The sequence below is a fragment of the Antechinus flavipes genome, chromosome 2 (genome assembly GCF_016432865.1).
Source record: "Antechinus flavipes isolate AdamAnt ecotype Samford, QLD, Australia chromosome 2, AdamAnt_v2, whole genome shotgun sequence".
NCBI lineage: Eukaryota > Metazoa > Chordata > Mammalia > Dasyuromorphia > Dasyuridae > Antechinus > Antechinus flavipes.
The window spans coordinates 463,744,571-463,757,716 of NC_067399.1; the positions used below are offsets into that span (position 1 = coordinate 463,744,571).

A 13,146-nucleotide genomic window follows, 5' to 3' on the forward strand; every position below is an offset into this window, starting at 1 on the left:
AAGGGTATTATATGACTGGCAAGATGTCCCAAACTACAGAAACCAAAGAAGGCACCTATTTTCCCTTCTGTAGGCACATTTTCTTTGTGTGAATATTTTATAACTTAAGGTGTAAATTCAATTTATATTATCTTCTATCCAAAAGATAATTGTTAGCTAATTCTTTATAAAAGTACTTTTTTCTCCATTCATTCTGCTTAATTCTGATCCAAAGCTACTTGTTTAAAAGGGAATTTAGTTTGTATTTTTACAGAAAAGATAATTTAAAAATATATTTCCATGTAAAAATGAAATAAAAGATCATAGGAAAAACTTGTTATAGACTACTGTAAAATCTCTGCTTAGAAGCTTTGTTGTTTATCTTTTTTTTTTTTTTTTTAATTTAGTGGCCTTACTGGTATTTATTTGCTTCTTTGGTAGAAAATAAAGTTTTAATATTCTAAACAAACAGACAAACATCTGTGGTAAACGATGCTCCTCAGAAAATAGTTCTGGTATGATTAAAAGAAATAAATCACAACAACAACAACAACAAAAACTAAACCATAAAAGAGAGTTTGTTGTAAAGCAGTTGGAAGCCAGATATAGGGGTTGCTTATGAACCAACTAATTGGTGATAACATAAATGCCTGATTTGGAAGGATGGAAAGTGAGATCTTTCCCAAAGAGATAAATAGGTAAGAAATAGAGGTAATCTAACTGAGAAAAGGCTAAATTAAAAAAAAAAAAAAACTAGTTACGGGAAGATGTTATTCATGGCTAGTAATATTTATTCTTCAGTCACTTGGGTAGGGATCAAGGAGAATCAGAGGGAATAATGGCTACTCTAACTTATGTGGACTATTCTGACTTATGTGGAGCCATCTTGAATTAATTCCAAAAGCTGAAACATGAGAATTATTAACTGTATCTAAGCCAGAAAAATACAGTGAACTAGAAGTTTGGGACAAATTGCTGGAAGAATTTTTGACACTAAGCAGGCATAAAGTCCTAAAGCTTCTAACTGACTTTGGATTTAAGAGTCTAACTCCAGGGTAAAGATTTTGTGTGAATTAGAAAGAAATATTCTATACAAATCTGGGGATGAGTCTAGGGCCAGATAAATGTAGACTATAAGTTCTTCAATGTGTAGGAACTGGATTGCTTTTTATCTTTGTGAACACAGCACTTGAACAGAGTAGGTGCTTTATAAATGTCTATTGAATTGATAAGATTTAACTAAAGTTAATTTTACTAGAGGTTATTTGGCAGATGGCTAAATTTGTTCTGAGCTAAAATCTCCCTAAGTAATTAGTGTTTATTTTGATAGATAATCACTTCTTTTTACAATGATAAACCTGGGAATAAATGTGATATTACTGCTAAGAGAGATCCTGAGTACATATAATTCTTTGAATGTTTATAATCAGTGCACAGGTCTACATTAGGAAGTCTAATTTTGTTGGAGGACAGCAAAAAAGTCTGTTAACATTTTTACTTATGGCCAACATGTTGATAGTTTTATTTGACATAACATTTCTTAAAATGATGGACTTAAAAAAAGAATAGATAAAAACATTAAAAAATACTCAGAAGAAAACACAAATTGCAATGAACGCAAATTGCAATTTTATTGCTGTCTTGTTAAATTTAATGTATATTTTTGAAAAACACTAATAGCAGTTCATAGGTTCATCTATAATATTTTTTGTTCTTTGCATTGAAATGTTTATTTATTGATGATCAAATTAATAATAAAAAAGACAATTGTTAAAAACCCTCAAATTATTTAGAAGATTGACTAATATCAAGCCTAATTTAGAGATTTTCCCTAAAGTCCATTTGCCCAAAAGTATACATTTGGAATGGATGAAAAATAGCATTTAATGAATATTTGATTGAGTATGTGACTAGACAAAGGAAGCAAAGTGTGCTCTGCATTGTGGTACTAGATAGGACACTGACATGACTAGTGAGCTTGCCCTTCTATGAAGAGAGAAGATCACTTTCATCTTATCTATAATCTTCACATGCATTTATAGGTTGCTTTGCGTTGATTACATATAGATTTATATTAATATAGTTATATATCTATAGCTATGGATTTTTAACTCTAGATATACTTATATGAATATATATAAAACTCATTCTATAACTAGCAATAACACAACTCTAGGTATAGTTATATATTTTAAATAATAACTTTAGATATAGTTATATGTCTTATATAACTATATCTAGAGTTAAATTAGATCTATAATTATATAAATAATTTATATATGCATATAACTATATCTATATATCCATAACTATAGATGTAGATCTATATTTTATTTCTCCCTATAGAACTCAGTTCCAAAATGGCAGGGACTCTATTATATTCATCTTATTATCTTTACTTTAGGCACTTGATAAATAGAATTATAGGATTTAGAGCTGGAAGAATCTTTAGGATTCAGCTTATGTACTCCCCGTATTTTACAAAAACAAAGGCCCAGATAACCCAAGTGACTTGCCCAAGGTTACACAATACTAAACCATAGACTACTCTCTAACTATATCAGGTTTTTCACTGTTTTTGGATGGGTTTGGAAAAGCTGTCAAGCGATGATCAAAAATGATGCTAAATCAAAATTCAAGGATCTCCTATACTTTCATGAAAAGGGCACCATAGATAGATTATAAGATCCTTGAGAACAGGGATCATATCTTATTTATCTTTGCCTCCCATGTAGTACCTATAATTTGCACAGCACATATTAAGTACTTAATAAATCTATGCCAAAATGATCTCGAGCAGTCCAACTCAAGGATTCTAATCTCAAAGAAAACAAAAAAAAAAAAAAAAAAGAGAAATATTTCTACTTAAAATATCATTTCAGTTACAGATTTAGGCCTATCCATGTACAACATTGGTTCCTTTATAGGTCCCATCATTCTGACTGAGATATGTTATTTGTGGGCTATATCCACTTATAAATAAAACTTGAACTATTCCAACTACAGCTAAGTACCAATAAATATAATGGAAATTGCTCACTCAACTGATGAATACCTGACTATGGAAAACTTTGAAAACTGAAGCTTCAATCGAGACATTCTGCCAAAAATGAATGGGAATCTGGATTTTCTGTCCATAAAGATATCTGGAAAGCTGAAATCAAAAAGTAGAATGAGCTATTGAGTGTGGAAATGTGGTGTTCTTTTTTTTCTTTAAAATATATAATATAAATGATGGTTCTCTCTGGGAGAAAGGGCAGGTTTCTTGGGGAGGTTTTCTGGAGGCAGCTTTAGTTTCAGTTAAAAGTAATAATCACCCAAATCGTGGCCAGGTGATAAAAGTTCAGATCTTTTATTGTCTCCAATATAACCCGGTTAGCTTAGAGGCCTATCTCTCTCTTCTTGGTTCTAAGAGCTCTTGCAGCTTTGTCCTTTGCTTCTGCCCCTGCCTCCAGCCAGCACCAACACAAAAGTTGTAATGAATCTTTCTTGCCTCCGAGAGAGGGCTTCTGGCTCTCCCAGAGCGCTCTGTGTCTGGCCCAGAGTGTTCCTCTCCAATCTAATTCAGCTGAATTCTCTTCTGCCATCAGCCAGCCAAGTGGAAAATGGAATGAATCTCTCTCCGAGAGCCTCTATCTGTTTCAGTGCCAATTCAGAGGAATTGTGGGAAACGAGAGAGAGGGATTATGGGTTTTCTCCCAGAGTGCTCTTTGGCCCTAAGAGCTTCAAGGGAGGTGTGAATTTACAAAGTTACACAGTTAATTTTGTGAATCTCCCATACTTGTGAACTCCAATGAGTAAAGGTGTGAACACAAGCCTTGTATCAATTAGTTCTACTTAGTACCTTGTTTCAGGTTCTGGACCAAAACATCTCAACTCTAATGACTTAACAGTTTGTAAAGATTCCAACAACTGAGCAAGTCAGAAATATGATAATTTTAGTAGATACGTGATTGTTCTCAATTTGCTCATCAGTAAAATGTTAATAATAACCCTTGTGCTACTTGCTCCATAGAGATATTCTGAAGGAAGTTCTCTGTAAAATTAAAGTAATATAGGAATTTGAGTTATTATTATTATTATTTTTATCATTATTACCATTATATTTCTAGCCACCACATTTGGGTTGGTAATCTGGGTCTAAGTGGTTCTAGAATATGATCCTAAAATCCTTAGCTGTGGGTGTGGAAATCCAGTATAGAAGCAGGAAAGGAGAACTTTTTCTAAATTTTTCCCTCTCGCCAGATAATATCTTCTTCTAGCAAGCAAGGTAATGCCCATCATCCTATGTCCTCCAGCCACAAATCTTAGAATCCTGTTTTTTGACACAGTAAAAGACCCCACCTATGTAAGAGTTTTCATCTCAAATAAATGTAGAATCCCATGTTTTGTCCGTCTAGAGTTCTCAATGCTAGACCCTCTAGGTTCTCCTTCCCCCTCTACACCCTGCTGATTATCTCTACCTTGCTTAGTTCAGCTGGGCACATTCACAGACTCATAGCTTTGCCTTTATTGATTAAGTTGTCAACCCACTCTATCCCCCCTTTCTTGGCAGCCATCTGTCTCAGGAAACAGAAACCTTCTCCATTCTCTAAGCCTGACATTTTCATAATGTTATCAACACTTTCTATTATCTGTTCTTTTCCTAAATGCATAGAACCACACAATTTTGAAGTTAGAGGAGACCTTAAGACAGAGCATCCAATTCAAACCTTAGCAGAAATTATTTCTCTAACATCCAAGCATGCAGCTTTCACGAATCATGAAGAATATATTATACAGAGTACTACCTCCAAAATCAGGCCAACCCACTGTCTATTTGGGACAATTCCAATAGGTGTTTTGTACTCATATGAATCAAAATCTGTCACTCTATGACTTGTATCTTTTTTTACTAGTTCTACTCACTTGGATCAAGTAGAATAAGTACTTTTGCATGAAGTCCTCTAAATAAATGAAAAAAGATATGGTGATTCCCCTAACTCATATTTTCATTACTAATATACTTGGTTCATTTGATTCTCATTTGGAGTCTTCCTTCATTCTTCTCACCATGTTCGCTACTCTTCTTTTGTACATCTTCCAATTTGTCACTATTCTTCCTAAACTAGCAAGTTTTGTTTACAACTAAACAGAGTAGTTCAAATGGGGTCAGAGTAGGTAGAGAAGAGTGGGAACACTTCATCTTCCCTATTTTACATACCATATCTCTATTAATGCAGCCTAAGATATATTTTTCTAATTTTGTTCTAACTCTACTTCCTTTTTAGATTATTCATTCCCCCTTTTCTAGAACCTATTTCATTGGTAAAGCTTAGATAACATCCACACACTATGATCAATGAACAACAAGTACCTGTCCTTGGCCTAGAGACTTGCTCCAGCCACTCCCCAATTCATAGATTGCTGAGATATAATTGGGGATGAAGATGGGGAAGATATTCAAAACTAGATTACAACTAGTTGGCTTAAGCTCCTCCTTTTAAAATTAAAGAAAATAATATGAAAACTCCAGTCCTAAGACTTAATACAATAGGGTCATATACTATATGTCTGTATGATTATGTGGAATAATATTAGCTAGATACATCCAAGTTATATTTATCCAATTGGATAACTAGATTAGAGAATATGCAATGGGTTATCTATAAAGTGATGTAATACAAAGAGCAAGGAATTTGTAGTTAGAAGACTTGGTTTTAAATTCTGACTCTACTACTCACTATACTGTATAATCTTGAGCATGATGCTTCCCCTCTCTTGTTCTCTGCTTCTTTTTCTGCACAATGATGATACTATTCCCTGAACAAGATATTCCATCTCTCAGTGCCTTTTCTCTGGAAATTCCTGAAATGTCTTCCTTCCTCATCTTAATTTTCGTGCTTTCTCTCAATTATTTCCTACCTATGCTATATATTTTATACATTTATTTGCTTGTTGTCTCCCCCATTAGACTGTAAGGCCCATGAGGGCAATGATTTTCTCTTGCCTCTTTTGCCTTCTTTTACCCCAGAGCTAAGCATAATTCTAGGTATATAGTAGACACAATGTCTATTAGCTGACTAAGATGAAATTAAGCGCGAATTTAGTATCTCCAAACCTGTTACCTTTTTTGCAACTAGGGATCATTGTACTTATTATACCTATCTCACAAAGCTATGAGAAAAACAATTTACTACTTTAAAATGCTATAAATGTTGTGCCTCAGTTCCCTTTTAATGTCCTGACCCAGTTTCCTAATCGTCATATTCAGTTACTCTGCCTCAGGTTATAACCATTCCCTCTTAATGTTTGATGGGATAAAGGTCTTTATCCATTTTAGACATCATTAGAATATCAGGAGCCTCTCCCATACCTCCTCCCATTAGGTCATTCCCCATCCAGGTACTTCACCCATTATGTCATCATTCTTGTAATCCTATAAAAGAATCTTATATCTGATATTCACTGCTGCATTCTTGGAGATGATAGTCTCATTCAGCCCTGGGACCAAACATGGATCCATTTGGTCCCAGTAAATCTCTCCCTTTTAAATAAATTATTAAATTGTTCTCTAATCTCTATCCTGCCTCAGTTTCTCTGGCATTACATAAAAATGGAGTAGTTATTTTCTTGGTAACACTAAAAGCCCCATTTAAGTAGAGAGTCTGAGCTGGTGGAAAGAGGTCCGAACTTAAAATAAAAAAACCAGTGTGAGAAATGGATGGGCATTTATTTGGTTTTATGACAAATTGAAGAAATGAAATTTAATTAGAAAATTGAAACCCACAAGGAAATCAAACAATAATCAAGGGTAGAGGTTAGTTATGTTTCCCCAAAAGAAGGTAAGCTCCTTGGGGGCAGAAACTAGTTATATAAAGAGGGGTGGAATAACTTCTGTAACATACAATTAGTGGGAAATCAAGGGAAGGACTTATGCTTCAGAATAGGAAATAAAATGCTGCCTTTGGAGTTTCAAAGGTTGGTCTACTCACCTAGGCACCCATTCTTGCAAGAATGTAAAATAAATCTTCCTGCATTCATCACTGAGTCAGTGGAGTTCTTGATAAGATATTTTGTTTGTTATACCTGGATTCAAATATCAGCTTTGCACTAACTCATCATATAACTTTTGGTAAGTCACGTCTCTTTCTCCTCAGATTCCTCAAATATAAAGGGATAATAAAACATGTGTGACGTATTTCACAGCTATTATGAAGATTGAATGTATATATGGCCATTTTAGCCAAGTCATCCACATATTCCCATGTGTATTACAGACATCTGTTCAGGGAAAAAAAAAAAGCCAAATTGTAGCTTGCTTATTCTCTTGAACCTCAGAAAAGCCTAAAGATGATTTTTATGATCTAAGCTGTTACAAGACAAAGGAGAAAATAGAAAGGAAAAGGAAAATTTCTAAATTAAAATTAAAAATTAATTTTTTTCTAAATTAAATTTTAAAAAATACCTCAGTGGGGGGAATCCCTCCTCCAAGGGGAGATACATTGTTGAAATACTGGGCAATAGCAGGGTACATAGGACTATTTCACCCAAACTTGGTTAGGAGTGGGAATCAGGACTATTAATTGACCAGGAGAGCATATATGTAAATCAAATATTCTAAAATTTATTTGCATTAAAATCCTGAGTTTTTATTAGAGAACATGATAATCACCTTTACAAAAACCACAAGACACTGATAATTTTGGGTACCATCTGAAGATAGTGAATACAGTAATGGGCCTGCAGTTAGGAAGGTTTGAATTCAAATCTAGCCTTACAACACTAGCTATGTGACCACAGACAAGTTTTTCCCGAGCTACAATTGTTGTTTGTCCTTCATTCTTGAAGAGAGCCATGATATCAGAAAGATGATGTCATGGCATGCAAGTGAATTGGATTTAAGTGAGGGAGGACTGTACAAGTTCACCTGCCTCACTTTATAGATCAAAATGACTGGAGATGGCCCTGGATGAAATGGGAGACTTTGGCCTTTTTAAGCTAAGATCTTCAACAGGTCTCAATTTGATTGACCCCATTCAGCCATTAAGGATAAGTAGCAATTGAGACAAAGAATCTCCTCTTTCAACTAATCCAAAAAAAATCTAAATAAATAAAAAAATGAGTGAATCTGGGAGGGCAATTCCATCAGGGTTTCTGGTCAAAGCAGAAATGACCTATTTAATCACTCAATCTGAGTCAATCTGGACCAAAGAATGGAGCTTGGCCTGGAACCCATTGGTGGTCAATTAGAATCAAATAGATTTTGATTTAAGGCCTGGTCCTGCAAAATGGGAATAGTAGCAGCTCCTACTTCACAGGGTTGAGAACATGAAAAGGGATAATATTTTTAAGGTGCTCAGAAAAGCTACTAATATAAATTAGGTGTTTAATAAATGTTCATTTTCTTCACCTTTCCTTCCTTCCCCATTTGAGTAGAGACAGATGAATCAGAGAAGTAGAAGGAAGAATACCCAAAATGTTTTGGATCTTTTGTTTTAGTAGGGAGACTCTAATACAAAGATTATATATGTAATATATTTTATAAATGTCAGAGCACCATATTCAATAACCATTTAAGTATTGACTATATATAGCATCTTATGCTGAATATTGAGGAAGATAAGTCATTTAGATAAGGAGTCCATACCCACGTTGAGTTTACAAAATAAATTGTTATTACTATTATTATTATGTTTCATCTAAGCCACTGAGCCTCAATAATGCTAAATATACTTCATTTAGAATCAAATAATCATTTATTTAGAAGGGAATTTAGACATTATCTAGTTCCAGGGTCCTTAATTTTGGGATTTATGAATTTTTTTTAATATTTAATTGTTTTGATGTAATGTGATTTTGGGGTCCCCTGACCTTGGGGTCTTCTGTTCTAATGGGTCCTGAGGCTTTGGAGTCTGCCTCAGGAAAGTGAGCACACCCAATCTATCTGATTCTGACTACTCCTTAGGGAGATACCTTCTGGCCTCATGAAACTCCTCTGCCCAGGCTGTCTGATTCTAAATAGACTATTTCTCATTTCATTGCTGACTGATGATCTGGGCAGTGGTAATCAAATTTCAGAGACCACCCTTAATTCAACTGGAGATTACTCCTTAGCCTTACCCTGAATAGAATTAACATATCCATGATTGAAAGTTTTGTAAGTGTATCTTTTTGATTCACTTTATTTACTGGATTCCCTTAGAATTCAGTCCGCTTAGTAATGATATACATTATTCTCAATAAACTTTGCCCCTTTGACTAGGAGATGGGTTCAAGCCTCTAAATTCTTTTGAGACACCCTGTGATATTGATCTGAGACTTTTGGAGTCCCCCCTTCTCAACTTCAACAGTTTCAATATAATTGATTTTCTTTGTAATCCTATGTATTTTGTTTTATATATTTATATTATTATTCTGACTCGATTTATAGACTTCATTAAAGTACTAAGATAGTATGATACAAAAAAGGCTAAAAACCCCTGATTTAGTTCACATTCCTCCTTTTCCAAATGGGAAGACCTGGTCCTAGAGATCTGAAGTAACTAACTGTCCAAAATAGATAGGTCATTTTAGAACCAAGACATAAACCAATGTCTCTTGATTTTATATTCAGCAACTCTTCATCACCCCCTCTCTGATTTCACACACAAGCACACACACACCCATCTCCCATGATATTTATTGTTTCAATACCTAGTTATCAGGAAATAAGTATTTTGTGATGAACAAGAAATGACCCTAGAAGTTACATGGGAATTTTCTATTTTCCACATTTTGGAAGAAAAACTTTAATTTTGAATTTCATCCTTCAGAGAGAAATCTTTGTATTTCATAGTACTTAGGGACACCTGTAGTATAATAGAAAGGATACTAAGCAGAGTTAAGTCCTGGGTTCTAATGTTAGCTCTGCTATATAGCAAACTGATTTGAAACCATATTTCAAACTACCAAGGTGATTCTGGGCAAATTTCATCTATAAATTGAGAAGTCCTATACTAGATGATCTCTAAGGATCTTACTGGCTCTTAACATTTTATTTTCTAAAACACATTTCTAATTCTAATATTCTAGGTCTATTTTTTTCCCCCAAAACCCAAACTATATTCTATGATCTAAAGTGCTTTCCCAGCCCCATTTAGCTCTCATTTCCTATCTCCTATGTTCTAAATTTTCCCTCCAAATACATTTTCATTTCTTCTAAAGGAATGGTTTCCGAATTACAATTTTTGTCTTCATAACACTCCTCCTATATGCCCCCTTCTCTCTTTTGACACTACCATTACTTTACTGCAGGCTTTCATCACTTCCTGGATCATCACAATAATCTTCTGGTTCATCTTCTTGCTTCAAGGATCTCCCCACTTCAGTTCATCCTCCACTCAGCTATCAAAGCAATCTTCTTAGGCCATCTGACCATTTCATCCCATTTATTTAATAAGCTCTAGTGGTTTCCTATCATACCAGGAATCGGATATATAATCTTTTTTGGTTTTTAAAGCTCTTAATAACTTGTCTCCTTTCTATCTTCCCAGTTTTCCTACCCCTTACTTCTCTCTTAAGTGTCAAAGGACTCTTCAAACATGATATATCATATTATCCCTCTGAACATTTTCACTGGCTATCTCCAATTCTTGGAATGCTCTCCCTTCTTACTTTTGCCTCCTTACTAAGTAGCTTTCTTCAGTCCTCAGAATTCTACCTTTTACAAGAAGTCTTTCTCAAATATATATAGAGGAATTGCACGTGTTTAACATAAATTAGATTACTTGCCATCTAAGGGAGGAGTAGGGGGAAGGAAGGGAAAAATCAATTTGGAATACAAGGTTTTGCAAGGGTGAATGTTGAAAATTTTGCATGTATTTTGAAAATAAAAAGCTTTAAAAAAGTAAAAAAAATAAAATAAAGGAATGGTTTCCAAATTGTGGACCAGAGATTGACTCCTGGAGGGTGGAGAGTGGAGGGTGGGGGAGAATAATTGCAAGGGATCTTTGAATATATTTATAACTCCATAAAAAAGAAAACATATCTTCTATAGACTGAATAAATGTCTTGAGCATAGATGCATTACAATTTTTAAAATATACTTAGACACTGCTATGATTAATACATTACAAATTAATTTTAAAATGTTACTGAATTCATTGCAGCATTAAATCATTATGAATTTTCTCAATGAATAAAAATGGTACAAATACCAATATGTGTAGGATCATTGAAATTTCATGACATTAAAAAGATGTCTTCATATTGAGGAGTTTGGAAAATCTTGTTTTAAGGTCTCTACTAGCTCTAGCTTTCTCTGGCTAATATTCTCTCCTAGTCTTAACAGTGTATGTTCAATGTTCTAAAATTCACATTCTGTTCCAAGACTGCATAGAGAGTTCTATTTATGTTGCAGCTCAATTAATTAACATTTAACTTAACATTCCATCATGACAACTTACCTTCCCTTGAATAGTGTTCTGGGTTTATTTTGTTTCCCTGGATTTATACCTCTGTTTATTTAGCACAGGGTATGTTTAAGAGGTCTATTTACTTAGGTTTTCCAGAACTGTTAGTATGTTATCTTATTTTAGCTGGATTTGCCTTCTGTCTGCCAATAGAGTAGCAATGTTTGATCAAATCATTTATCAGGTTTTTTTCTTGGTGGGCTGTGGAGGTATTGAAAAGCCTGAACCAGTAGATAGAAGATCTGGATTTGAGTTCTGGCTCTGTCATTAACTAACTGTTTGACTTTGAATAAGTCCTTTCACTTTTCTTGATTTCCTTATTAGAGGATTGGACTACCTTGAAGTCAATTCTAACATTCTAGATTCTACTATTTTTACCTGCTCTCTTCAGATACTATATATTTTAAGGTTTCTTCCAAGGGTAACTTTACACAGACAATTTTTATTTTTTGGTTCTTTGTTTCAACATTCTAGTTCCTCAGGTCCCTTCAGGCTCTGACATTTCACGATTTTATATACATTTCTCCATTAATAAAACTCATTCTTCACTAGTATTTATAGACTCTTTCCTCACTTGGGTTGGGAAAATTTGTATTATTTATGAACCTCAGGCTGAACTTTAAAAATTAATCAAATTTAACAAGAAAAGTATCATGATGTAGTAGATAAAAAGACTGCTTAAGGGGTCAGGAAAACACAGATTCAAATCCTACCTGCTATATACTGGCTTTGTGGCCTTGGGAAAATAACAATCTTTTAGTGTCTCAGGCACTCCTCTAGGACTATAAATTGTAGAATACTTGCCAATCTGCACAAATGTAGAAAATTTTTTCAACAGGAGTTTGCTACATGGATATTACCAATCAGGACCTCCACCCCACACACAAATACATACCCATTATCAAATCAATGAAAATTTGCTAAGTATCTATTCTGTGCAAAGGCCTGAAATATATAGTGAGAGAGAATAAAGAGATGAAAAACACATTCATTGTCTTTGCCTAAAGGGAACTTACAATCAAATTGAGGCAGAATACATGGGCAAATAATTACAGTAATGTCAAACTCAAATAAAAATAGGGCCATCCAACTGCAAGTGAGGATCCATGTGGCTGCATATTAATTTAGAAAATCATATGTTAATGTTATGCATGGTTATTATATTTTGATTAATTTTCTTAAATATTCTCATCTGGGTTATGGGCTACATACAGTTATAATTTGTTTAAAAGATCTTGACTGAGTTTAGGGGAGAGAAACAGGAAGGTTTTACAAGTTCATAAAAGGCAACTTGGTTTAGCAGAAAGAAGTATTGGATTTAATCATGAGACCCAAATCTTGTGAGAATCAAACTGACTCCATTTTGTGAAAAACCTCCATTTTTGAGACTTCAGTTTTGTTTTCCTATAAATCATCTGATTTGGGATAATACTTCAGAAAGTCCCAAATCTAACCTCCAATAAAAAATCAGATAATACAATTCTACAACTTATTTTGAATCCTTTTTATTGCTTTCTTTCAATGTATCCTCTTTATTGTTTTCTTTTAATGCATGAAAATTTGTGCAAAAACTGTATTTAAGGTCCTTAGCCTGCTGAGGGGCAGTGAACCAGATTTATTCCATAACTGTGTATTCCATACACAGTTTCTTACACAAAGTGGAAAAATTTCTTACACAAAGAAAACTCCTAATTCAACCAGAAATGATAAAAAAAAAAGTGCTTTTAAATTATGT

At 33.9% G+C, this 13,146-nt stretch overlaps 1 protein-coding gene across 5 annotated transcripts in view; it reads right to left on the reverse strand.

The window, feature by feature from the left end:
• TTLL11 (tubulin tyrosine ligase like 11) overlaps nt 1-13,146 on the reverse strand; it is a 274,372-nt gene that overhangs the window by 80,235 nt on the left and 180,991 nt on the right. Inside the window, exon 8 of one of the 5 annotated variants that reach the window (XM_051979571.1) lies at nt 3,035-3,133. The exons of the other annotated variants lie outside the window; for them this stretch is intronic. Within the exon in view, the coding sequence (XP_051835531.1) occupies nt 3,035-3,133 (99 nt within the window). The remainder of the gene's footprint in view (nt 1-3,034; nt 3,134-13,146) is intronic. 5 annotated transcript variants of the gene reach the window in all.